This window comes from Penicillium maclennaniae, assembly GCF_028827695.1.
Source record: "Penicillium maclennaniae strain IBT 15551 chromosome Unknown utg000004l:1.0-3007600.0:1.0-3009580.0, whole genome shotgun sequence".
Lineage (NCBI taxonomy): Eukaryota > Fungi > Ascomycota > Eurotiomycetes > Eurotiales > Aspergillaceae > Penicillium > Penicillium maclennaniae.
The window spans coordinates 2,866,773-2,889,237 of NW_026623216.1; the positions used below are offsets into that span (position 1 = coordinate 2,866,773).

General features: G+C 51.6%; 11 protein-coding genes across 11 annotated transcripts; 5 read left to right on the forward strand and 6 right to left on the reverse strand.

The window, feature by feature from the left end:
- Nucleotides 1-261: 261 nt before the first annotated feature.
- Nucleotides 262-3,145, forward strand: N7477_005213 (uncharacterized protein; the record flags this gene model as incomplete). Its single annotated transcript, XM_056966876.1, has 2 exons — nucleotides 262-1,273; nucleotides 1,377-3,145. 2 exons carry the CDS (start codon nucleotides 262-264, stop codon nucleotides 3,143-3,145), a joined length of 2,781 nt encoding a protein of 926 aa, XP_056823657.1.
- Nucleotides 3,146-3,713: 568 nt separating this feature from the next.
- Nucleotides 3,714-4,229, forward strand: N7477_005214 (Sm-like protein LSM2; the record flags this gene model as incomplete). The annotated part of the gene is made up of 3 exons (XM_056966877.1): nucleotides 3,714-3,727; nucleotides 3,793-4,043; nucleotides 4,198-4,229. The coding sequence occupies 3 exons, from the start codon at nucleotides 3,714-3,716 to the stop codon at nucleotides 4,227-4,229; spliced, it is 297 nt and encodes a 98-aa protein (XP_056823658.1).
- Nucleotides 4,230-4,842: 613 nt separating this feature from the next.
- N7477_005215 (DNA cross-link repair protein PSO2) lies at nucleotides 4,843-7,375 on the forward strand (the record flags this gene model as incomplete). Its single annotated transcript, XM_056966878.1, has 3 exons — nucleotides 4,843-5,715; nucleotides 5,766-6,579; nucleotides 6,600-7,375. The coding sequence occupies 3 exons, from the start codon at nucleotides 4,843-4,845 to the stop codon at nucleotides 7,373-7,375; spliced, it is 2,463 nt and encodes an 820-aa protein (XP_056823659.1).
- A 702-nt stretch (nucleotides 7,376-8,077) lies between these two features.
- Nucleotides 8,078-9,682, forward strand: N7477_005216 (cytochrome P450; the record flags this gene model as incomplete). Its single annotated transcript, XM_056966879.1, has 3 exons — nucleotides 8,078-8,272; nucleotides 8,307-9,434; nucleotides 9,479-9,682. The coding sequence occupies 3 exons, from the start codon at nucleotides 8,078-8,080 to the stop codon at nucleotides 9,680-9,682; spliced, it is 1,527 nt and encodes a 508-aa protein (XP_056823660.1).
- A 1,140-nt stretch (nucleotides 9,683-10,822) lies between these two features.
- On the forward strand, nucleotides 10,823-11,458 carry N7477_005217 (YbhB/YbcL family Raf kinase inhibitor-like protein; the record flags this gene model as incomplete). The annotated part of the gene is given in 3 exon segments (XM_056966880.1): nucleotides 10,823-10,865; nucleotides 10,883-11,213; nucleotides 11,230-11,458. The coding sequence occupies 3 exon segments, from the start codon at nucleotides 10,823-10,825 to the stop codon at nucleotides 11,456-11,458; spliced, it is 603 nt and encodes a 200-aa protein (XP_056823661.1).
- A 1,653-nt stretch (nucleotides 11,459-13,111) lies between these two features.
- N7477_005218 (uncharacterized protein) lies at nucleotides 13,112-14,098 on the reverse strand (the record flags this gene model as incomplete). Its single annotated transcript, XM_056966881.1, has 1 exon — nucleotides 13,112-14,098. One exon carries the CDS (start codon nucleotides 14,096-14,098, stop codon nucleotides 13,112-13,114), a length of 987 nt encoding a protein of 328 aa, XP_056823662.1.
- Nucleotides 14,099-15,510: 1,412 nt separating this feature from the next.
- On the reverse strand, nucleotides 15,511-16,253 carry N7477_005219 (YbhB/YbcL family Raf kinase inhibitor-like protein; the record flags this gene model as incomplete). The annotated part of the gene is made up of 2 exons (XM_056966882.1): nucleotides 15,511-16,049; nucleotides 16,109-16,253. The coding sequence occupies 2 exons, from the start codon at nucleotides 16,251-16,253 to the stop codon at nucleotides 15,511-15,513; spliced, it is 684 nt and encodes a 227-aa protein (XP_056823663.1).
- A 1,215-nt stretch (nucleotides 16,254-17,468) lies between these two features.
- On the reverse strand, nucleotides 17,469-19,796 carry N7477_005220 (putative citrate synthase; the record flags this gene model as incomplete). Its single annotated transcript, XM_056966883.1, has 4 exons — nucleotides 17,469-17,772; nucleotides 17,847-18,005; nucleotides 18,534-19,177; nucleotides 19,722-19,796. The coding sequence occupies 4 exons, from the start codon at nucleotides 19,794-19,796 to the stop codon at nucleotides 17,469-17,471; spliced, it is 1,182 nt and encodes a 393-aa protein (XP_056823664.1).
- A 309-nt stretch (nucleotides 19,797-20,105) lies between these two features.
- Nucleotides 20,106-20,623, reverse strand: N7477_005221 (GFA family protein; the record flags this gene model as incomplete). Its single annotated transcript, XM_056966884.1, has 3 exons — nucleotides 20,106-20,186; nucleotides 20,243-20,451; nucleotides 20,503-20,623. The coding sequence occupies 3 exons, from the start codon at nucleotides 20,621-20,623 to the stop codon at nucleotides 20,106-20,108; spliced, it is 411 nt and encodes a 136-aa protein (XP_056823665.1).
- Nucleotides 20,624-20,913: 290 nt separating this feature from the next.
- N7477_005222 (uncharacterized protein) lies at nucleotides 20,914-21,396 on the reverse strand (the record flags this gene model as incomplete). Its single annotated transcript, XM_056966885.1, has 1 exon — nucleotides 20,914-21,396. One exon carries the CDS (start codon nucleotides 21,394-21,396, stop codon nucleotides 20,914-20,916), a length of 483 nt encoding a protein of 160 aa, XP_056823666.1.
- Nucleotides 21,397-21,750: 354 nt separating this feature from the next.
- N7477_005223 (uncharacterized protein) lies at nucleotides 21,751-22,420 on the reverse strand (the record flags this gene model as incomplete). Its single annotated transcript, XM_056966886.1, has 5 exons — nucleotides 21,751-21,792; nucleotides 21,846-21,962; nucleotides 22,009-22,056; nucleotides 22,109-22,227; nucleotides 22,279-22,420. The coding sequence occupies 5 exons, from the start codon at nucleotides 22,418-22,420 to the stop codon at nucleotides 21,751-21,753; spliced, it is 468 nt and encodes a 155-aa protein (XP_056823667.1).
- Nucleotides 22,421-22,465: the final 45 nt, after the last annotated feature.

The following is a 22,465-nucleotide window of genomic DNA, read 5'->3' on the forward strand; positions in this document are numbered from 1 at the left end:
CGCATGCTCTGGTAGCTGTGGCTTCTTTTTATTTTGCTTTCATACTTTGTTTTATCTTCGATTTTTTTTAAAAAACAAAAACCGATCCCTAAATACAACACCGTTGACCGGGGTTGATGCAAGTTTCGGAGTGATACCCATACAGTAGAACAACAAGCTTTGAGGATAGAGGAGCGAGCGACAATGGCTGATACACTTCGCCTCTCGAATTCACGATGCCCTCCCCTCCGGCAGGCCCGGGGGACGGTGCTTAATACCATAATGGAAGATACCAGCGAATCACACTTCGCAAGCAAGGCCTCGAGTCCCCGGCGAAAGTCCTTTGTGACCAGCCCCAAGTTGACGCTGAAGACCAGTGGGCTATCCGCGCCTACGAATGCTCGACTTGCCCGGCTCATGTCGCCGCTCTCTGCATGTACAACCTCGTCCTGTTCCGACACGGAGTGGCAGCAACAGATGCAAGGATTCGACGACCTCTACGATGCCACCGACGACGACAACTCGGCGGATGACGAAACGGAAATCAGCGATACCTGCTTCTCCGCGCCGGGCACCAGACCCGGGAGCTTGGTGACACCGATCACAAGGAATTCGGTGACCTCGACGAGCAGTCGCGGTAGTCGCAAGCGCTTGCTGACTCTGGAAATCCCCTCGCCGACGACGTGGCCATCCATCAATGGAACTCACAAGAGTTCGCCCATTCCTCCGACTCCTCCGCCCAAGATTCCTGTCTCCCCGTTGGCGCTCTCGATGCTTGCCCGCTCAGTGCCTGCATCTCATGCTCCACCCTCGCTTGATGGAAGCATATCATCCGATCAGGAGTCAAACCTGAGCGCCTTCACTCCCGACACACACTCTCTACCGGATACCAATTGGGACTTGCCGAATATTCATGTGCGGCCTGATTTGGAAGGAAGCCAAGATGGAGACCTCAGGAATGAAGACGGCAGTCATGATCTTCAGGAGGTGCCCATTGCGATTGAGAGCCCACAGGATGATTGGCGCCATGTTCTTGGTCGATTCCCTCAAATTCCCAACACTCTTCAAGACCCAGAAGAGGTTTCCCGGGAACCGACCCCGTCGGATCAGGGCATCCACCTGCCGGATGGCGCACTGGCGATGCTGCATCACATCCCTCTCAACGGTACTCCAGAGGCCTGGTCTGAAACATCCGAGGGGAATGATGAGATGTGGCAGCTCCAAGCATCTTCGAGTCGACCTCGCAGCGCTGATGGTGTCACACCAGCGTCAGATCTGTCCGGCTACAGCTTCAGTGAGCTGAGTATTCCATCACCTGGGGGGCTTTTTCGCTTCGCTCGCCCCTCGTGCGCGCCACACATGGTCGATCCCGAACCACAACCAGCCTCCATCATCAGCAGTGGCCGAGGGCTTCTACAATCTACCATGGCGGCGAGAGGAAGGAGAGGTTGTCGAGCAGGTAATTGAGTGGCCGGAACGTCCTCAGGGAGACCCCATCACTGCTGTTCGAGATGCTGAGGGCCCTCCAACTGCCATTCGACTTCCATGTGACACCCCAACTCGCCCAGTCGCTCATCAGGACAGTCCCATGAGTGTCAGCTTCGAGGCAGTCCAAGAGATCACAAAGACTGAGAGTGTGTATGAGTATGATGAGACGTACGACCACGAGCTCCAGGAACGTGCTGCTGCCAGCCTTGATCGAACCAGTGTCTGGCTCGCTGCTCAAGCGTCATACCTTTCTGCCCTCAGTGAGACAAACCCCGTCAACGAGCTTGATCCCAAAGAGGACTTCACAAATATTGTCCTCGATGATTCTGTTGAACAACAGAATATCGACGCCAAGAAGGCTGTCCGATTTGTTGAAGGCGTTCCGGAAACTATCAGCCCGAAGCCACCGGTCCTTGCCAGCAAGGATTCAATTTACTGGCGAGGCTTCCAATCCCTTCGGCAACGATTGGAGAAGGGAGATGGCTTCCTACACCGGAATGTGCGCTTCGATGCGATTCAATCATTCCGACTGGGCTTGGTCGATACGCACATCAACTGCCTGATAGGCAAATATGAGCTCATTAGTCCAGAGCGGCCTGCATACAAGGGTCCCTTCTCTCAATCGCCACGCAAATCAATCATCAGCTCTGTCCTCGCCGAGAAAGCACAATTTTCCAAACTTGAGAAGGAGCAACTCGTCCTCGCCCAACTTTGTCAACCCATGTGGGCCATGGATGCTCTACGGTATTTGAACGGTGGGAGGTTGTTCACCAGTCCTGCCGGGATGCAACTTGCACGTACTAAGAAACCTCCTCATTCAGGAGTTCCCAGACGCCGTACCGTCAGGATCTTGGACCTGGGTGGTCATGTCTCGTGCGAGTGGGCCTGGCAAGCTGCCCTTGACTTCCCAAATGCTGTTGTCTACTCGGTCGTCACCAAGGATCGAATCATGAACAGCGGTATCAAGGGACCCCCCAACCACCGCGTATTTTCCGTTGCAAATCTGTGGGAGTTGCCTTTCGGCGACTGCAAGTTTGATGTGATCAGCACACGCTCCTTGCATGCTCTGTTAAAGACAGAAGCACCTGCTGGACATGATCGGGATGAATATGACCTGGTCCTAAAGGAATGTCTCCGCTGCCTTCGACCTGGCGGCTTCCTCGAGTATATGGTCCTCGATGCCGAAATTTCTCGTGCCGGTTCATATGCCTCAGCATCATCGGTTGAATTTGCTTTCAACCTGCGTACGCGCGGCTACGACCCCAGTGCCTCAAAAGGCTTTCTCTCTCGTCTGCGAAAGAGCGGATATGTCGGCATCAAGCGTGCCTGGATGTTCCTGCCCGTGGGCATGGAGCCCAGCGAGCCGCAGCTACTACGAGAGACGCCTGCTCCTCGCGTGCCAAGTCAAATTGAAGAGTACGAGGCTGTGCAAGGTCCAATTGGCAGCACGGGTGATATCGCCAGTATGACTGGTCTGCTTGGTGGATGGATGTGGGAGCAGTGGCTTGTCCAGTTCCGTTTGGAAATGGGCCGCGAGAGAGCCAATTTGCTTGAAGGTCTCGGAGCATTGTTCAATGAGGGGCGGAAGAACGGAGCAGGCTGGACCTGCTTGTCCGGATGGGCGATGAAGCCAAAGCGCACCAAGACTATCCAGCCCAATGAATTGGGTATGATCTGAAGTGCAATGATTTGTTTTTGATTTAGGTACCTACCTTAGTAGTTATTTAGTGCCCAGGTGGCCAACCCCTTTAATGTAATGCGAGATGAATGATGCCAATTGCAAGCTTCATACTCAAGCCTTAGATTCCTGGAAGTGAGATGTCGATGACGAGGCTGCGATATGCAGAAATATATATTGCATGGATGGTAGCCTTCATGTTCTTCCACAAATTACGACACAAAAGTCTTGAAGTTGACAAACAAAGACGCTACCTGTAGAATTACTGTGATTTGGATCGATTGGGAGGTTAATTAAAGCAGAGTCTGAATCCTGATACCTGTAGGTGACTGGGTAACTACGAACGTCGAAGGTGCATCACCAAGACTCGGGGCAGATCACATGACCCTCGTTACTCCATTGCTGCTCTCCACATCATCGCAAAGCGCATCTTCCTCGATTTCCGTCACTTTATGCCCACGATTTGACCAATCCGAGACTGTGGCTGATAAAGCAGACACTACCTCGCCCTAGCGCAATCTCTAACCCCCGATCGCCATTCATCCCGCTCGGCTCTCGCTTCGCCGTCATGCTTTTCTTCAGGTACCTGGACAGCCCATTGCGCGAGCCTGTTACCACTCTACATACTGACAATGCCTGTCTTGTAGCTTTTTCAAGACCCTCACCAATCAGACCGTCACCATTGAGCTCAAAAATGACATTCGCATCCGTGGTATTTTGAAGTCAGTCGACCAGTACCTCAACATCAAGCTCGACGACGTCGAGGTCTTGGACTTGGCACAGTACCCCCACCTGTCGTCGGTGAAGAACATGTTCATCCGTGGTAGTGTGGTCCGCTACGTGATGCTGCCACGCTCGGAGGTTGACGTGGGGTTGCTCGAGGATGCTACACGGCGGGGTAAGTGATGCGCTTTGTCTTGTCCCGCATATGGGGCTTCTGGGAGACATGATGGCCGGTCAGAGGTGCTTGCTCTTGGCACTCTGCCCTTGGCTGCTGCTGAGTCGTCCTGTATTTCTTGTGAGCGTGCGCTAACATTCCATGTGTCTTACAGAGGCTGCCAACCAAGCCGGCAAGGCCCGCTAAATTGCGACGACTTTACAGCTATACCTCGAACATCTATCAATTAATGCCGCTTGATGTTGGGTCACCATGTGATGCCCAGAGCAAGAGAATATGGGCAGCTTGTGCGGCCATCGAGTTGTACGATGGTCACCAACACGGAAAAGGCGAGGAGGAGCTTGCGGCAGAACACTTACACTACGATCTCAGCACTGAAGCTCGCTTGAGATAATTCGCATTCTGAAGGAGCCTCTTCTCTGAAGATTCTGGCTCTGCGAAAACGTTTGAAGTGTCACTCGCTGTGGCCCATTGATATGAACTGCCCATGATACCTTTTCAATACCCTTTTAATCGATTCTGGATTTAGCTCTGGCCCTTTCCATCGGCTGAATTGTAGATTGTAGACACTATGTGAGTCTCAGTCACGGATGCAACGTGGCACGTGACTTCGTGTCGCGCTGCCCGCGTCGACACGCCACTCAGGTTTCTCCCTTGTGTGCACAACGTACGACGACCTGTACATAGTCAACGAGACCTCACTAGAGCAAGTGCAATCTCGATAGCCCATCTTCTTCTCTTCGAATATTCTTTAATCTGGTTATTTGCCATCTCGCCTGCCGATCTCACCCCGCGGGCCATGGCGGGCTCGAACGCACGGAAGGCGTCGACGCCGTCCAAAGGCCCTTCTGTTGTTAAACCGTCCTCAGCGAAGCGCAATAAGAGCATTCTGAGCTTCTTCCAGAAATCAGATGGTCCAACCGGTGCCATCTCATCCCAGCCTCGAATCACCCAATTCGTCACATCTTCTCGCTCTTCGAGCAGCGGCGCAGTCACCCCGAGTAAGGACGATACGGCAAATGCATTGTTCTTGGAAGACAAGAAAGGACTAGCCAAGCTTGAGCAAGCCACGTCAGAAGCTAACACAAATGGCCGACCTCGATCACGAACACCCGAAGATATTTGGGGCGACGATGATGGATTTCTGAAGGAAGACGACCATCGATATAACGAGAATGGTTCCTCGTCGAAGCGCAGAAAAATTGAATCTCCGTTAGCACCAGTCAAGACTGAGGATGTACCGAAGTCAGCTAAATCCTCGGCCCAAGTCAATGCTGCAACCAGCGGGCCGTTCATCGATGAGTCAGATAGCGAAGACGACATGGAAGCATACCGCGAAGTGGAAGAAATGTCCCCTGCCCCTGCGACTACAACGAATGATCGACTGTTCGCACTTGATGACGACCCGGCCATGGACCCTCCTGCCGAACAACCGCCAGTGGTAAGAGAAGTCATGAGCCTTACCGATAATGATGAATACGCAAATTTTGACGATATTGAAGAGGACGAACCAGTAGGAGACGAATTTCGAGAGGGGCCGTGGGAAGACCAAGAGGGGCTAAAACTCGACGACTTGAACGATGTCGAGGATATGAACGGACTAGATATAAAGACCGATCCTGGTGTGACATGTCCAATATGCCAGGAAGCGCTAGCAGGACTCAGCGAGACAGTGAGTTCCTTTGGTACCACCAACCATGCGCTCAAACTAATTAAAAATAGGATGTCTCAGTCCATGTAAATGATTGTTTAGACGGTAAACCGAGTTCTACGAATACACCTACGCCGACACCCACGTTGATCCCTTCGCCGAAGCCAATTCCGGTTCCCCCGGATTCAAATAAAAGCATGACGCGAATTGAACGTGCTGCTATTGCCCGACCTGCGCAGCGCGACCCATATACACAAAGTACCGCTGGTACACGATCGGCTTTTTCGAAATTGATGGCCGGAAATGCAGAAGATACTGCCTGGGCTGCAGCGGCTTCCAACGAGGCGTCTTCTCGGGGTAATCAGGCTTATCAAAGAACCTGTCCGTTTTACAAGATCATGCCCGGGTTTTCGATATGCGTTGATGCTTTTCGTTTCGGGGCCGTGGAGGGATGCAACGCCTACTTTCTCAGCCATTTCCACAGCGATCATTACATCGGACTGAGCAAGTCCTGGTGCCATGGACCTATTTACTGTAGCCGACCAACAGGCAATCTGGTTCGACAGCAGCTCCGAGTCGACCCCAAATGGGTTATTGATTTGGAGTTTGAGACCACCTTCGAGGTGCCAAATACCGGAGGAGTGCAGGTCACGATGATACATGCCAACCACTGCCCCGGCAGCTCTCTATTTCTCTTTGAGAAGAGCTTTGGAGATGGACCGAACGCTCGACGACAACGGATCCTTCACTGCGGCGATTTCCGTGCCTCCCCGCCCAAGTTGAGCATCCACTGCTCCGACCTGACCCTATCAACCCGGCGACTGGCCAGCCGCGACAACAGCGCATTGACCAGTGCTACCTCGATACCACCTATCTCAACCCGAAGTATGCATTTCCCAACCAAGAGGACGTGATTGCGGCTTGCTCGGAGCTCTGTGTCCGCCTTAATCAGGAGGCTGGCGTGATGCTCGACTCCGGGAGCAATGGTACTAGTGGTCTCATGAATAAATTTCTGTCATCAGTGACTGGCAATGATAACCGAAACAAGGAGCAGCCGTCAAAAAACAACGGTCGCCTGCTGGTGGTCATTGGCACCTACAGCATCGGCAAAGAGCGAATTTGCCTGGGCATTGCACGTGCTCTGGGGTCGAAGATTTTCGCCACACCGCAGAAGCAGCGGATCTGCAAGTGTCTAGAGGACCCGGAACTCTCATCGCTATTGACGAGTGACCCCAAGGAAGCGCAGGTGCATATGCAGACCTTGTTTGAGATTCGAGCCGACACTTTGGCCGATTACCTCGACCCGCTCAAACCGCACTTCTCCCGGGTAGTCGGCTTTCGTCCCACGGGATGGTCGTACCGGCCTCCTGCTGGCCGCAAGTTGCAAAACCCTCCGGTGCCCACAGTACTGCGTGGCGAACATTGGCGCACGCCGTTTACGGCACAGGATCTGACCCCGCAACGCGGAAGCACACGGGAGAGCGCGTGCTTCGGGGTACCGTACAGCGAACACAGCTCATTCCGGGAACTCACAATGTTCTGTTGTGCGTTACGGATTGGGCGGGTAATTCCTACGGTGAATGTGGGTAGTGCGAAGAGCCGTGAGAACATGAAGGCGTGGATCGAGCGGTGGGAGGCGGAGAAGAAGCGCAATGGGCTGTTTCCCGTGGCAGAGTGGTGAGAGCTGAAGCTCTCGTTGTAGGATGTATAATGCACGATGTGTGATGTTTAATATACGATGTAGGATATATGAGCTCCATAACGTATGGCATAATCATTTAGCATAACATAGCATAGCATACGATGCATCTACCACACGCCCCGAGTCATGTTCAACCCTATCCAAAGTAACAACCAGGAACACCACCTGACCCCGTGCTAAAGTGTTTCCCCCACATCGTCAGTCTCCGGGGCAAAGTCAAAGTCTGACAAAAGCAGCAATTCCGCGAGGGCCCGAAGATCATTGGCGCCAAAGGTGGACCCGCCGCTTGAGGAATAACCGAGTTCGGTCGTCAACTACGGCACTACGCTCCCCGCGGATCCACTAGCAGCGCATCCCCAGATACCGATCTCATTCCCGCTTGACCGGTTAGACCTCGGGGGATCGTTCTGGCATGGGAGAGCCATGTCTAGTCGGCCATGACTATCTACATATAAATATCCGTCATCTACCTCATACCAGTGATGCAACGTTGACCTCGACTACGACTTTGTGCCTCGACTATCCGTTTCTGAACTGGTGTCGACTCTTTCGGCCATTCCATCCCCACCTTGTCGGTGATCGACTGGGCATTACCACGTTCCGCCTTTATTGCTGAACTTGTCTTTTTTTTTCGCTTTACCATCTCCGGTTCACTGGACTTAGACGCCAGTCACTTTCGCCATGTTGCTCTCTCTCGAAAACGCACCATACATCATCGTGGGCTTGGCCCTCGCTTATTTCTTTGGTCCTTACTTCCAGCGTTGGCGTCTGCACGATATCCCCAGTCCCAGTTTTGCTGCGTTCACCAATTTCTGGCTGTTCCTTCAGACTCGCCAGGGTAAACGCTTCTTGGCGGTCGATTCTGCTCATCAAGAAGTATGGCAAGCTCGTTCGCATTGCTCCCAAACAGGTCTCCATCGCCGACGATGCCGCCATCCCGCTCATCTACGGACACGGCAACGGTTTCTTGAAGACGTATGTTATGCTCTTAATTCCTATAGTTCGTGTCAACTCCAATGCTAATCGATTGCTCTCTAGGGACTTCTACGATGCCTTTGTCTCCATCCGCCGTGGTCTTTTCAACACTCGCGACCGTGCCGAGCACACCCGCAAGCGCAAGACGGTCTCCCACACCTTCAGTGCTAAGTCCATCGGCCAGTTCGAACAGTATATCCATCACAATGTCGAAGAGTTTGTCAAGCAGTGGACCAAGCTCGCCAAGCTGCAAGGTAATCCCAAGACCGGCTATGCCAGCTTGGATGCTCTGAATTGGTTCAACTACCTGGCCTTCGATATCATTGGTGACCTCGCTTTCGGTGCTCCCTTCGGTATGCTCGAAAAGGGTCAGGATATTGCTGAGGTCCGCAAGAGCCCCAACGATCCTCCCAAGTATGTTGCTGCCGTCGAGGTGCTTAACCGCCGTGGTGAGGTCTCTGCCACCCTGGGCTGCATGCCATCTTTGATCCCCTTCGCCAAGTACATTCCCGACCGTTTCTTCACCGAGGGTGTCCAGGCCGTTTCTGACTTGGCTGGTATCGCTATCGCTCGTGTCAGTGAACGTACCAAGCCCGAGGTCATGGCTAACAACACCCGTGTCGACCTGCTCGCCCGTCTGATGGAGGGTAAGGACCACACGGGCAACCCACTCGGCCGTGAGGAATTGACAGCTGAGGCCCTCACTCAGCTCATCGCTGGCTCCGACACCACCTCCAACACCGCCTGTGCGATTCTCTACTGGTGCCAACGCACCCCGGGTGTTATCGAAAAGCTGCACAAGGCCCTCGATGAGGCTATTCCCAAGGACATCGAGGTCCCCACTCACGCCATGGTCAAGGACATCGACTACTTGCAGTGGGTGATCTGGGAAACCATGCGTATCCACAGTACCTCCGCCATGGGTCTTCCCCGTGAAATCCCTGCCGGCGCCCCTCCCGTAGAGATTTGTGGCCACACTTTCCACCCCGGTGACATCCTCTCCGTGCCCACCTACACGATCCACCGCTCGAAGGAGGTCTGGGGTCCTGACGCCGAAGAGTTCGTGCCCGAGCGCTGGAGCCCGGACCGTCTTACCCGCGCCAAAAGGCCGCCTTCATTCCTTTCAGCTACGGCCCTCGCAGCTGCGTTGGCCGGAACGTCGCTGAGATGGAACTTCTCGTTATGGGCGCTACTGTCTTCCGCCTCTTCGAGTTCCAGATTGAGCAGAAGGGTCCCATGGAGACCCGTGAGGGTTTCCTGCGCAAGCCCCTTGGTCTCGATGTTGGCATGCGCCGTCGTACCCCTCAATAAAGCATTGGAGTTGGCATGATGATGTACGTTTATGATTGGGTGGATTTTAGGGGCATTAGGATTTGTTGATTCAGCGGCTTTGGCTGACCATGCGCAATGACTCGATGTGAAAGTGGATTGCAGAGATACTAGCAACCTTTGATCATTCATATCTATTGAATATCCGCTTCAGCTTTGTGAAATACGAAAATTCGGTGATAGGTTGAATATGTACATATGATTCTTCAATATTTCTTGCATTTTATGATCCATTCCCGTAAAGTCCCCTGTATATTTCCGGTCCGCTTCAAAAGGAGCGACCTCGACCCGAGTATCGTTCGAAGATGGTGGAATCATTGACAAAATGATAAACTGAGAAGTGATCCAAGCAGAGCTCTGGAAAATGTGGTAGAGATACGCTTAGACGGATTCCACGAAACAGACGAAGAAGCAGGTGTAAGCTGCATAAGGTTATCTGCTGAGTTGGGCTCTAGAATCCACGCTCTTTCCCTCTCATCGTCTCCAGCTTTTCTGAAAACCATCGAGAACTCCGGCAACCTCCCAAATTCCGGCTTTAAAGCCATTCTTACTGATAATCTCGGGGTTGCTCACAATCTTGCGAGGAGTGGACGGAGCCGTACAATTGATCAGAATTGATGAGAGATAATTTGCATCTCTGAATACCCTTCAAATTCCAAAGGAATTTTGGCGCCATACGCCTTGATGCTTACATGAACGCTATGGATACTTGAACATTTCCTATACTACAGTAAAATTTAGAATATGGAGATTTACCAACCATGAAAAGCTTGTTGCACACATAACTGGTGCGCTGCATACAACTAAATGTTTCTAGACATTAAGTGAAGATGATGCGCCCGTTCAGCAACAGGAAGTTGTACTATGATTCTTCCACACTACGCATTTACATTTAGCATTCAAAGACATGATTGCAAAGATACACTCTTCGAACGGCGAGAAAAGCGAGAAGGCGCAAAACCGATTTGCCCGGGTTCGCCAATTTCAGATGCCACCTCCGGAAACGGGCCCGGTCCCGGCATCTGTCAGAGTCTGGAGATATTTCTTCACGTCGCGATCTTTCTTTCTATTCATGCTCCCTACCTCCGCTGCACAGTAGGCTCGCTCAAATTAATCCAAATAATGCGGTGGTCCTCCATTACCTCCAATTTATTCTTGGACGGAGGTTTCATCCCATCTGAGGCCATGATTCCGGTCAAATCATCCACACACCGGCTTTTAAGAGCATCTCCAAGCCTTCTATGACACTCGCGAGTCCTGAAGGTGCCCTTCAGGACTCGAATTTACTTCTTCACCACGCCACCCTGGCCGATGACGGGCTTGATTGTCTGCCCGAGTTACGCTGGACGGCTCCGCAATGTGACCAGCCCGTGCAAGAGTACGTGTTGATCTGTGAAGACATCGAACCCCCAATTCCATTCCACATCATTCACCTTGGGCTGCAATGGAAGATTCCTTTGTCCGCCTCAAAAGCCTCTCCAGCCGAGGTCAAGCCTTCGGAGGCCGACTCAAAGTCCAACATGACTGAGGCGGGCTGGCGCTGTTTCCAACTCGCTTGGTGCGTCTTACATTCGTGCTGGTCCTCCACTAGGCCACGATACTCATCGTTATGTGTATACGATCATTGCTCTTAGCGAGCGTCTTCAGTTTGAACACCCCACGAAGGCCTCCAAAAAGGATATCCAAAATGCCATGGTCGGGAAACTTGTGGGCTGGGGGCAATGGATCGGAGTATTCAAGAGTCCCTGGCCGAACTAGATTTGCCGAAAATTTATTCATACTCTCGAGTCCGTTAAACATAACCACATGAGCGCAATATGATTGAAGAAAGGAACAGTGAATATGCTGATTAAGCAGACGCCGTCATGAGAACCGCCTTTTCTTGCGCGTTGGTTACAATGATATCCAAGGATGAGGATGTACATTTATCATATCTTCGACTCTTTCTTATGTTCTCACAAGATTCATTGTGAAGTATATGCGATGAGCTGGCATTTGATTATGGACCTGTGTTTCGGAGCAGGAACCCGGAACTAGCCCGCAAGCAAGAACCCTCAGGACAGAAGGGGTTTAAGAAGAGCCAAGGTCAGAGCCAGATAGGAACACGTACGATGATCTACAGCGCGGACAAAAGAAAGCCAGACAACCCTTTCCCTTGACAGAACCCAGCTATGGAAACGGCCTTGTGTCGCACTCGCCTTCAATGATCTGCATCAGCACCGCCAGCCGACTGATGACAGACTCCATCGATGATTCACAAGCTCGAATACTTGCGATGCCATTTCGACGGGTATGCGAATTTTCCAACGTCGCTGATAAAATCCCCCTTGAATCCTCCATCAACTGCACCAGTTTCATCAAACTTCGCCCAAGCAAGGTTCGTACTAGTAGTCGGGTCTCGCCTTCGTCGAGCTCAATTTGTCCCAGCATAACTTTACTTCGAATACAAATGAACGATGGGGCAGTCTGATCAACGGCCAGCATAGCAGATTCGAAGAAGTCGGGCTGGGTGGAGATGTCGTATGCCGAGCAAAGAGCTTCAAAGAGAGGAAGGCATCGCTCCGAAAGTGCCGGGAGAGTCCCGATTGACGTTTGGGGCGTCTTTGCGCAGATTTTGCATTGAACAACGCTTGTTCCTTGACCACATACTCGATTGATCAGGTCCAGTGCGGTCTCGACATGCACTACTGCGTGAACTCTCTGCAGTTCCGCCAATATCTGCATCGTCTCGATCGAACAATGACAGGGCGCGGCAATGTTCATAATTGCATTTGAATGATAACAGGTGGCAGGGGAAATTTTGGATCTTCGCTTGAGTGAGTCAAATCACTGGCGCCTGGCCGCCTGCGTATTTTGCAGGTTGGCACTGTCACTTTCCCTGTGCTACAACATGTCCGATCCTAAAGTCACAGGATTGGGCGGACAAACTGGTCTACAACAATTTGAATCGCAATTCGTCAGCAGCGGGGATCTAACTTGGTTTTATGATACATCGGCCTGGATAAGCTGCAACATGCGTCGATGTTCGCGCTATCATTATTTTACAAAAGATGCCTCCAATCCATGAATAGCAGACGCCGTCACGCCATGATCCCTTGGACAGCGGCATACCGAGGTCCCTTGTGCATGCGCAGACCACAAAAGGCCTCTCGTGAACATCGATGTGCTCGGCTGACTCATTCGCATACTCAATTAGCTATGGTGGAAAAGTCGCCTAAGGTGAAAAGTATCTTCACTATAGTCTTTCACGATTGTCTGCCCTAACCACCGGGCGTCTTTCTTACAAACTGCAGATTCTGCACATCCACATCCTACCTTTATTTATTCCGTGGTCTAGCAGTAGCCCTCGGGTGCCCGCTACAAGAAACCGTGATGATAATCGAAAGCGTCATCGCATTTTCATATTGGTCATCAGACCGTTGCTATCTTGACCTTCATCATGATGAGCTGCAGACGCCTGTCCGTTTCCATGATCATCAAAAATCTGCCTCGCGAGAGTGCCGAGGCTAAGTGCTGTTGCATGCAGGTACGAATGCGTCGTACCATTGTCATAAGCATCGAGAGTCTCGCGTGCAGCAATTGTCGAATGAAAAATTCTTTATCATCCGTGGGAACTCGAAACTCCCCCACTAGTAATGGACAAACTTCCTTGTGAGATTTGAAGCCCTCGCTGACATCAATGAGGGCTCTACATCCGTCCTCACTCCCCATGGCCGGTATCTCTTCTTCCGCACCCGAGCTGTATAAGGGGGCAGCAGCATCGAGTGATGTAAGGAGGCTGTCGATGGTGACGATAATCACCATGAGCAAATTGATCTGAGCTTCGGACTGTGAGCACAATTTACATTGAAGAATGGTCTCGGTGTGTATCAATAGCTCTTTCTGACAGGCGAGGATACTATCGATACTTGATAAACCCCGCCAGTCGGCCTTGGTGCTCGATCGGAAGAGCTCGCCTATGGTTTGATCGTAGCAACTGCAGCTGAGGTATTGCGCTTCATCCAGATATTCTTGGGATGCTGGCGATAGTTCTTCACAGTCACGACTGGGCTTTGGAGATTCGAACGGATGATAATCAATTGTGGGCTCAACTAGGAAACTCGTAGAGGGCACCTTGTTGATAGTCCAAGAGTCCGACAATACGCACCCGTCGAGCGCAGTATTCGCGTCATATGCCCAGGAGATATTACTGGGTTCTGGTCCAAGAGGTAATCCCAATTGTCCATCTGGTAATGAATGGTGAAAGGTGTTGGAGTCTCCGTCGAAACCGCCATGCACCATGATCGGATCTTGACCCATCAGAGGGGACATCAGAAGAAGATCAGTTGCCTGACATATGGATGAGCCTACTTGTCCGATGCATTCTGAAAAGCCGTGAAGCGTGTCTAACGAGTCCATTTCTTGAGGGCGTTCAAGTGTGAAATTGCCCACACTCCAATTCATACGCGTAGACATCAGTTCCTGAAGCCATGTCTCAGATGCAAAATCAACCTCCAAGGCTATTAACAATTAAGCATTCCATATTGATCTTCATATTGAGGGCAATGAACTGACCGGACAATTCCTCCTCGTTTTTCTTCATGTCGATCGACGACTGGAATTTGTCATCCGCGGTCTTGACCGGGGCTCTTACTCCACGAGGTTGTGTTCCGGAAGTTGCAGATTGCCTGCGACCCTTGTTCTTCGTGGAATTTCTCATCTCTTTCGTGTGCTCCTGTTGGAGGACCATATCTGGGCTTGAGCTACTACGCTGGTCATCCAGCCTAACTCGGGGATCTTTTCCTTTCGCCGGCCGCCCCAGTCGTCGAGAAACGCTATAGATGCAGGCAATTTTGTGCTTTTGGCAGCGACGGCAGGACGGTTTGTCATGGCTGCAACGAATTTTCGCCTGCTGGCAAGAATTACATGTCGAGCGCACTTTGACACTCTTGGGCAATTTCCCAGCAGTTGACTTGAATAACTTGGACATGCTCATAGTGCTTCTCAGGAAGATTCTGCAGAAATACAATATAAATATTCAGAATGGACTCAATAACCTTTCAATCGAGTCGATGCAGAAAAGAATATTTGCGTGTGTCTTTCCGTAGGCTAACAGGTATCGACTGTTTATCTAATTTTACTCTTCGGCTTCGCCGTGAATAGCAACCAACACACTTGTGGATTGTTGCCGACACTAGCGATCATTGTAATAAAGCTTCAAGCCACCAGTCAGGCGTGCAGAGAGCGAAAGTTACATCCGAAGGCTCCTACATCAGCATTGTCTTCGTCCTACCCGACCATGCCTGGATTCCATGCAAGCTTCTAATCCCTTTAAACTTTGACAAGTGGTATCTTCTTTTCCTGACTGATAAGGGGTCCATACATATGTACCTTTCCCAGAGGGTCCATTGTCAATTCAAAGGCGGTATGCAACGGTACGGTATTGGTTTTCCATTGAAGCTGGTATAGAGCAGACACCGGCTAACCTTGGAGCATTATACATTCAAAGATTGCGTTTGTTTTGGCTACGGGGACTTTATCATTTATGATCTCACTGGCCAAGTGCTGAGGCCGAAATATGGGCTATTATGACTGCCAAATCTTGTCAATAAATGCTTAATACAACCAGAGCAAAATTGAAACCGCACCCGAGACCCAACCCCCCGGGGTTCCCCAAAAGCCGGGAGCTGGACAACTCCTCGGCTCACGATGATAAAAATATCCTCTTTCTTCGCAGCAATTTGTGATAGGCCAGGCCTATGAAAGATAGTACCTTTATCCCCTGGTTGACTCCGATCCGTGCCTCGGCACTCCCGACGTTCGCATCTGTGTCATCGTTGAATCTTGGCTAAAGAACCAGTGGGACCAGTGTCACAAGTCAAAGATCGAAAAGATGTGGTGGTCACACTCGGAACAGGCGTCGAGTCATCCCCTTTGGAGGCATCCAACCGGCCGAAGAAGTAATTGATTGCGACAGGCGGGCCTAATGAAGCGGCTTGCATGAAGACCTTGATATCAAACCCACCTCTAGCCTCCATTGATTTTGGTGGGATGTGTTCGAAGCATTTGGGGAAATGATAAGTCGGGGGCTGCTCGAAAAGAAGAAATATATAGCGATGGTGGGATAGAGGAGGAGCTTGGGGTGCAATGTATGGAGCGAAAGTGACCGGTGTACGATCTGGATCAGGTTCAAGAAGGTAAGGTGGATCGACTTTCTTGCAATCAAAGACGAGATCTGGCTGATACCAATGCAACACCATACACTGAATGCCCGTTCCGGGGATCTGCACGTCTGGATCAAGCATCAAAAGTAGATAACGTCTTTGGCAATGTAGACCGTAGCTGCTTATCTGAGGAACACTTTTGGTACCTAGTTATGTGTGTGTTGGTGATCTTTCGCTCAAAGTGACTAGAGAAATTGAGAAATACCTTCAATGACCAATGTCATCCCAGGTGTAATCCATTCACTTCGAGAGTATCTGACACGAAGTTCCTGTCCTTGGAGAGGTAGGATATACGAACCAATGGCAGACACAATTCCACCAAGACCTACAAGAAATTTAGCACAGAGCATGATGCAATGAATTCTGTAGATACATTCAGGGAAACGCCAGAGCTCGTAGATTATTTATAAAACCATTTTATTTGCGGCCTCGGGGATATACAAGGCCGCGACTGCCCCTGGATATATCTGGTGGTGCATAGACTCGGTAAATAAGTCACATGGAATAGTACCGAAGTGGCTATGATGATATCCCTATCCCCGCTTGTGCTCGGCGCCAACCCCATCCCTTGAAATACACAAGCAATAGCAAAGGACAAGTAGTCAAAAGAAGACCAGTCACGGCACAATATGTCCATTGTATGCCAATAATTTCAATGCAAGGATTGACCGTCGCAGCAGCGCCGGCTCCAAGGAAACAGCGTACAAGGTTATTGGCGGCCATAGCTGTGGCGGGGGTAGTGTAGTACAAGTCTACGATCAAGACGTTCATGACATTGTACGCAGCGGTAATACAGACGCATATCACAAAGACCATCACAAGGGCGGCCCAAAGAGGCGCACCATAGGCCATTAAAAAGCCATAAAGTGGAATGGAAACGGCCGCAAGCATCTATTGTGATTTGAGCACCCAGCCATTGATCAAATGATAATGGAGAGACATTCTTCAGAGACTTGTGTCACTTACAACCATAGGCAGCCCGATCTGGAGTCTCGCTTTCTCAATTGGAAAAGTGAGCACGTCCTGTTTCTGGGTTTGATCTAGCGATTGATTTGCTTGTAAGCGAATTCTTCTATAATTCCAATCAACCAACAACCCATTAGCGGTTGCGCTGAGCAGCGAGCCCAGTCCAGCCGGTATGAAACAGAGTCCGATTTCAAAGTCACCAAGTCCGTAGAGTGTTTTGAATTGTGCAGATATGCCTGCAGTGACTGCGTAATAGCTGCCAAAAGCTATGCCGTTGGCTAACATTATCAAGCCAACGGGTCGCTGAAACACGAGGCTCAGCGACACCGGGCTATTCAATATTCTGGGAGATTGGGCTGAAGCTGGATTAGAAGAAACCACAAGATTCGCCTCCGAGTCATGCACCGGCCTTTGAAAGCAGGTGCGAAGTGAGTAAGTATAGCGCCGAGGTTGAATTGAACCATTGCCCACAATGGCGCGGCAAGTTTCGGGAAAGAAAAGCAACAGGGGAATGAAAAACACGCTCGCCAGCAGAGCCAGGAACCAGAATATGGACTTCCAGCCCCAGTACTCACTCAAGAGCCCGCCAGCAACCGGACCTAAGGACGGCGCGAGGATATTTCCAAGTGAGGCCATTCCCATGTATGCGCCTCGCTCGGCGGAGGAGGGATGACATCAGCCACGACGGCGGAAGCCAACGCGACAGTGCCACTACTGCCACAGCTTTGGACGGCACGAAGTATCAGCAAGGCTGGGAAAGAATGCTGAATTGCAAGGGCCACATTGCCGGCAATGTAGATAACAAAACAATAGATGTACGCTGATCGCCGTCCGGATTGATCGGCGAGACGACCAGTGAGCGTGGGTGCAATGGCTTGACCTATCTTTTTGGCATGAACAAGGCTGTTCGAATCATGAGACAGAGCTTCATAGGGCAACATACCATATATGTGGTAATGGATAGATTGATTTGCGACGGGCTCACCTGCAGGTCCTTGGCGATAGAATTAAGAGCCGGGTAGTATATGTTTGCTGACAGCGGAGAGAAGGAAGACATGAGAGCAGCAGTCAAGACAATGAGTCGCTTCTGGGTCTTGGAGAAGACGGAGTATGGAGCAGTCGAGGCCAGTAGGGGACTTGTCTCTGTTAGCTCATTGGTCTGGTGTGCATGCGAGTTGTCATTCATCTTGATATGCTTCATCCCACGAGGAAGAGAGTATGTGCTGGTCTAAGGGTTCAACCATGAGTGAGAGGAAGTAGAGAAACAGAAAATTTCATTCATATCAAAGCACAAAATTTCCTACTAGTACCTCTTGGTCAGCATACTCCCCCCCCCCCCGGGCCACACTTTGGACAGTCTGCAATGTTTTGGCATCCCATCGAAGGCCGTCCACCCTTCAAAACCTAGCAACAATCTCTCTAGTGTCCGAGATAGGTCCGGTATAGATATGGGATGGTCGAAACAGTTTTCCGCGGGTGGCTACATTCGATCAATGAAACTCCCCGAGATGTGACTTCGAAGCCCTTACCCATGTATTCACGCCAATGGGCCATGATGCCCATAATACGATGAGAGATCATCGCTGCTGGAATCATCTCTGTCTCAATTCCCCTATTGACTTTCATCAGGGCTGGCCGGGAAAGAAATCGATGAAAAGACTAACACGCCGGTGAAGACGAAGTTCCCATAAAAGTCCGCATTGGGATACAAGCGGCGCGAAGTAAAGTACTTGTCTGACGAGGCAGCTTCTTCGATATCTTCGGCAAGTTTGAGTAATGAACTGGGCTTGGGGAGATCCTGCAGAATTACCCGAATTGGACGGACACGGGGGTCGATGCCTTTGTATGACCGATGGCCATATCCAAAAAGCTTTCGTTTACCAGCCTTGACTTCATCTAGAAACGCAGGAATATTGCTTGGGCTTCCAATTTCTTGGAGCGCGCGCTGGGCAAACTCGGTGGCCCCAAAATGAAGAGATCCGTGGGCGGCGGTCACTGATGTTATCAGACAGGAGATCGGGTCAGTCAAGGAGGAGGCTGTCACCAGCGCCGAAAAGACCGCTAGGGCCATGCCGTGATCGGCGTTCAACATGGAAAATCGGCGAAAACATGACAGTCGCATTGGATCGGGGAGACCAGTGATCGCATCCACAAGGCCGGACATGATAAAGAGGTTCTCGTAGTAGCTTCTCCCGAGAGCTGGAGGCTGCCAACCAATGCTGAGTCGGTGGCATCGGACCACAGCAAATATCACAGCATATTCTGCCACAGTGCGTAGAATTACCCGGTCGGCTTCCTCGAGATTGTCCTGGTAAAGGGTCGGATTGGAAGAGGCGGGAGTGGAATCGTGCTGACAAGCCAGACAAGCCGCGAGACCCGCCAGAATCAGGGAAAGCGGAGGTGAAGTTGCCCTTTATCCCCTACGGCGTCAGCAATCAACTGTCTCATCAGTCAAGCTCTCTTGGACCTACGGTAGACCTCGGATCGCATCAAATACTTCATTGGGAACCTCTTGCATATGCACGGCAAGCGCTCTGCTTAGCTCTGTCCGTTGATGTACCGTAGATAAGTTCCCCATACCAACAGATGGAGCATATCCTCAAAGTCGGAATCCCAGAGCTGCTCCAAAGTATAGCCTCGGAATATCAAAGCCCCACGCTCATGGTCACTGGTGTATCAGCACAGAGTCCATCAAACGGGCAACAAGACGCTCACGAAAAGCTAATGGCACTTTCCACCACCGCCGTATTCTGCAAGCCCGGATCATGCACACGTATCCCCAGAGAAACCTGATCGGCTCGATTGGACCCGACATTCGGGGCTCGAATGCGCTGTAGATCAAGGGCACGTACCGCATTGCGGCGAATCGGAATGTCATACTTGAGGCCGGTGCGCGAGTCGTGCACGAACAAGGTCCCGGTCGACATGGCAATGAAGCAACGGCCAAAACTGGGAGGTTGGAGATGGGAATCAAAAGAAAAGAAAAGACCATTCTCGGGGTCGATATCCTCACAGCTGGGGAAAAAATCACCGTGATGAATTACTTGTAACACGAGCGGCATCCATAACCACACGGATCCGGGCCTCACACGTTTTTACACATCCTGATCAATTTAATTAAAAATGAAGTTCATATTCGACTATAGAATGTCGGTCTCATGCCTCATAATCAATCGTTAATTCACAAATTACTCTTTTCTTTCTTCCTCGAGGGTTCCCACTTTAGCGTGTGTTATCTACTGGGGCATGTGCTCGAAGGGGTGCTCGAGGTTTTCCTGACAGAAGGGAAGCTTGCCGACAGTCCAGATCTCGGTGTCCTAAAACAATCATTAGGATGCATTGACGGTACCCGTGGCTCAATCTAGGGACATACCGGCTTCAGAGTCTTCTTGATTTCGCTGTCGAGAGTACCGGCCTTGAGGGCGATGATGGGAGGGGCAGCCTCAGGGTCGTGGGCAATGGGAGAACCACACTCGGAGCAGAAAATGCGGTGGACGGGCAGGCCGGAGCTGCCAGCCTTGGCGAAAGACTTGGTGGGACCTTTATTAGTCAAAGAATCCTTGGGGACGACGGTGACCAGAGCTAGGGAAGGTTAGCGGGGCTCCGATTTGACTCTCACGAGAGAAGACGAACAGTAAGTGGAACCGGTCTGGCGCTGGCAGTCATCACAGTGGTCATAAGCCGTGATGAGAGGCTTATCGACGGCCGCAGTGTATGTGACGGCGCCGCAAAGGCAGTGACCAGTGAGAGGCATAGTGGAGGCTGATTCTTGCAAGGTACTTGGAGAGAGAGAGAGCCGGTGGTAAGGACCTTGTGGGAGAGATGCCGTTATATAAATACTAAACCACCGAGCAATCAATGGATCTTCCCCTCCCCCCTCGTCTCGTCCTCCATTCTCTGATCATCTCACGAAACTATACATTACATCACAACTCGACAATTCCAAATTCCAGAGGTGGATATGACGCATGACAAATAACCAGCCCCGCCAAAGCTGCAGCTTCTAGCCCATTAGCCCCTCCAGCTCCAGTCCCTTGGCCCCCTCTATTCGTCGACTCGTCTCTCCCAAGGTTGGTCTAATTGACCTAGACGAGCCACCAACTCCCGATGCGCCCGAGTCAGCGTGCGCCGTATGAAGCCCGTCATCCCGAGCAGACAGCGCAGTTCGACCCGTTCCTGCAAATACAACCCTTCGCTGCCCCGCCGCACGCTCCATTCATTGCGGATATCCACCCCCATTGGCGCATAGATGTGCGTCTGGAGCCCTTGCGGGGTATCGTGGAAACAGGCCCGATAACGAACGTGGCCTCGGAGCCCCGGGAGATAGTTGATACGGTCGGTCAACTCGTACCAAATCGCGTGGCTTTCGTCCGCTGGTGCATCCGCGGGCGGCTGACATCGCTCGTAGTGGACGACTAGGGGATTCTGGGTGATCATCGCGTCGTGGTCGTGCAGCCGCTGCACCACACTCGCTTCAGACATTGAAGGGAGCGGACTGTCACTAGTGATCACTGTTCGCCTCTGCATCGTGATGAGTACAGACGGACACAGTGCCCGCACCCGCAGCAAGACCAGGTGCGCCCGCTGTGGATGGACAGAACTGCGTCGATCGTCGACTAGGGAATCCACCGGAGAAACTGACGTGATCCTGAGAATTCTGAGAGTCCTGCACGATTCCAGCACGGCGGGTCAGGGCTAGCGATGGTCGCGACATGTCGGAAACCCGCAACATGCACGGTTTGGGCCCGCGCCAACCTTAGCTGACCTTAGCGCACCTCAGCGGGCTTCGGCTGATGGTCTGGTCTCCTGTCCCCACATTACGGATTCTCAACGAAATTTTGGGTAGTTTGGTCGATTTCTATGTACCATGGAGTGTCTCCACTACAGGTTCCCATATACGTGGTCGATCTTGTCGGCTGCGCTCTACGCGTCCAGTCAATGCCATTGGCCCCGACACCCGCGAATCTCCAACTTACCTGCATGGAGGCCGCCATGCCCTGGCCCGAGATATAACCCCCATAGAGCATGGCCTCGGCTCGCTGAGCCTTGCGAGCATCGTCTTTGGTCACATACACGGGGGGGATCTGCCGCCACTGGGGAGAGACCCAGGATTTCGTTCCGATTGGCGATAGTCCATACTTGTGCGGTAACAGACCCGATGCCGGGGGGCCTGTTGAATGCACGACCCTATCCGCAGTCAGCGGTGTTCAATTGCCAATCCAGACCACTGTCGATGTACCTCTATGGACTGGATCGCCCGGGCATCATTCTGCGTGATGTGGCTCTGTGGTTTCCGTGACACCTCGTCGACTTTGTTATCGAAGTTCATCTGCCGCATCGCCAGGCTTTGGGCCAAGGCTGTTCTGACATTAGCCTGCCGGGAATCAGACTTCACTTGAACGGACTAACCAGCTGGCCCGCCCCGGAGCGGCCCGCGTCCAGTCAGGGCACTTTCGGCGTGGGAGATCACCGAGACGTCCTCGCGTGTGATACGTTGCCCGCTCTCGACGGCCTGCTTGAGCTCGGTAACCGAGGGAAGATCGTAGTTCATGGTCGGTAGTCAGTTCTTTTGCCATACGGGTCTTGTCTATCGTAG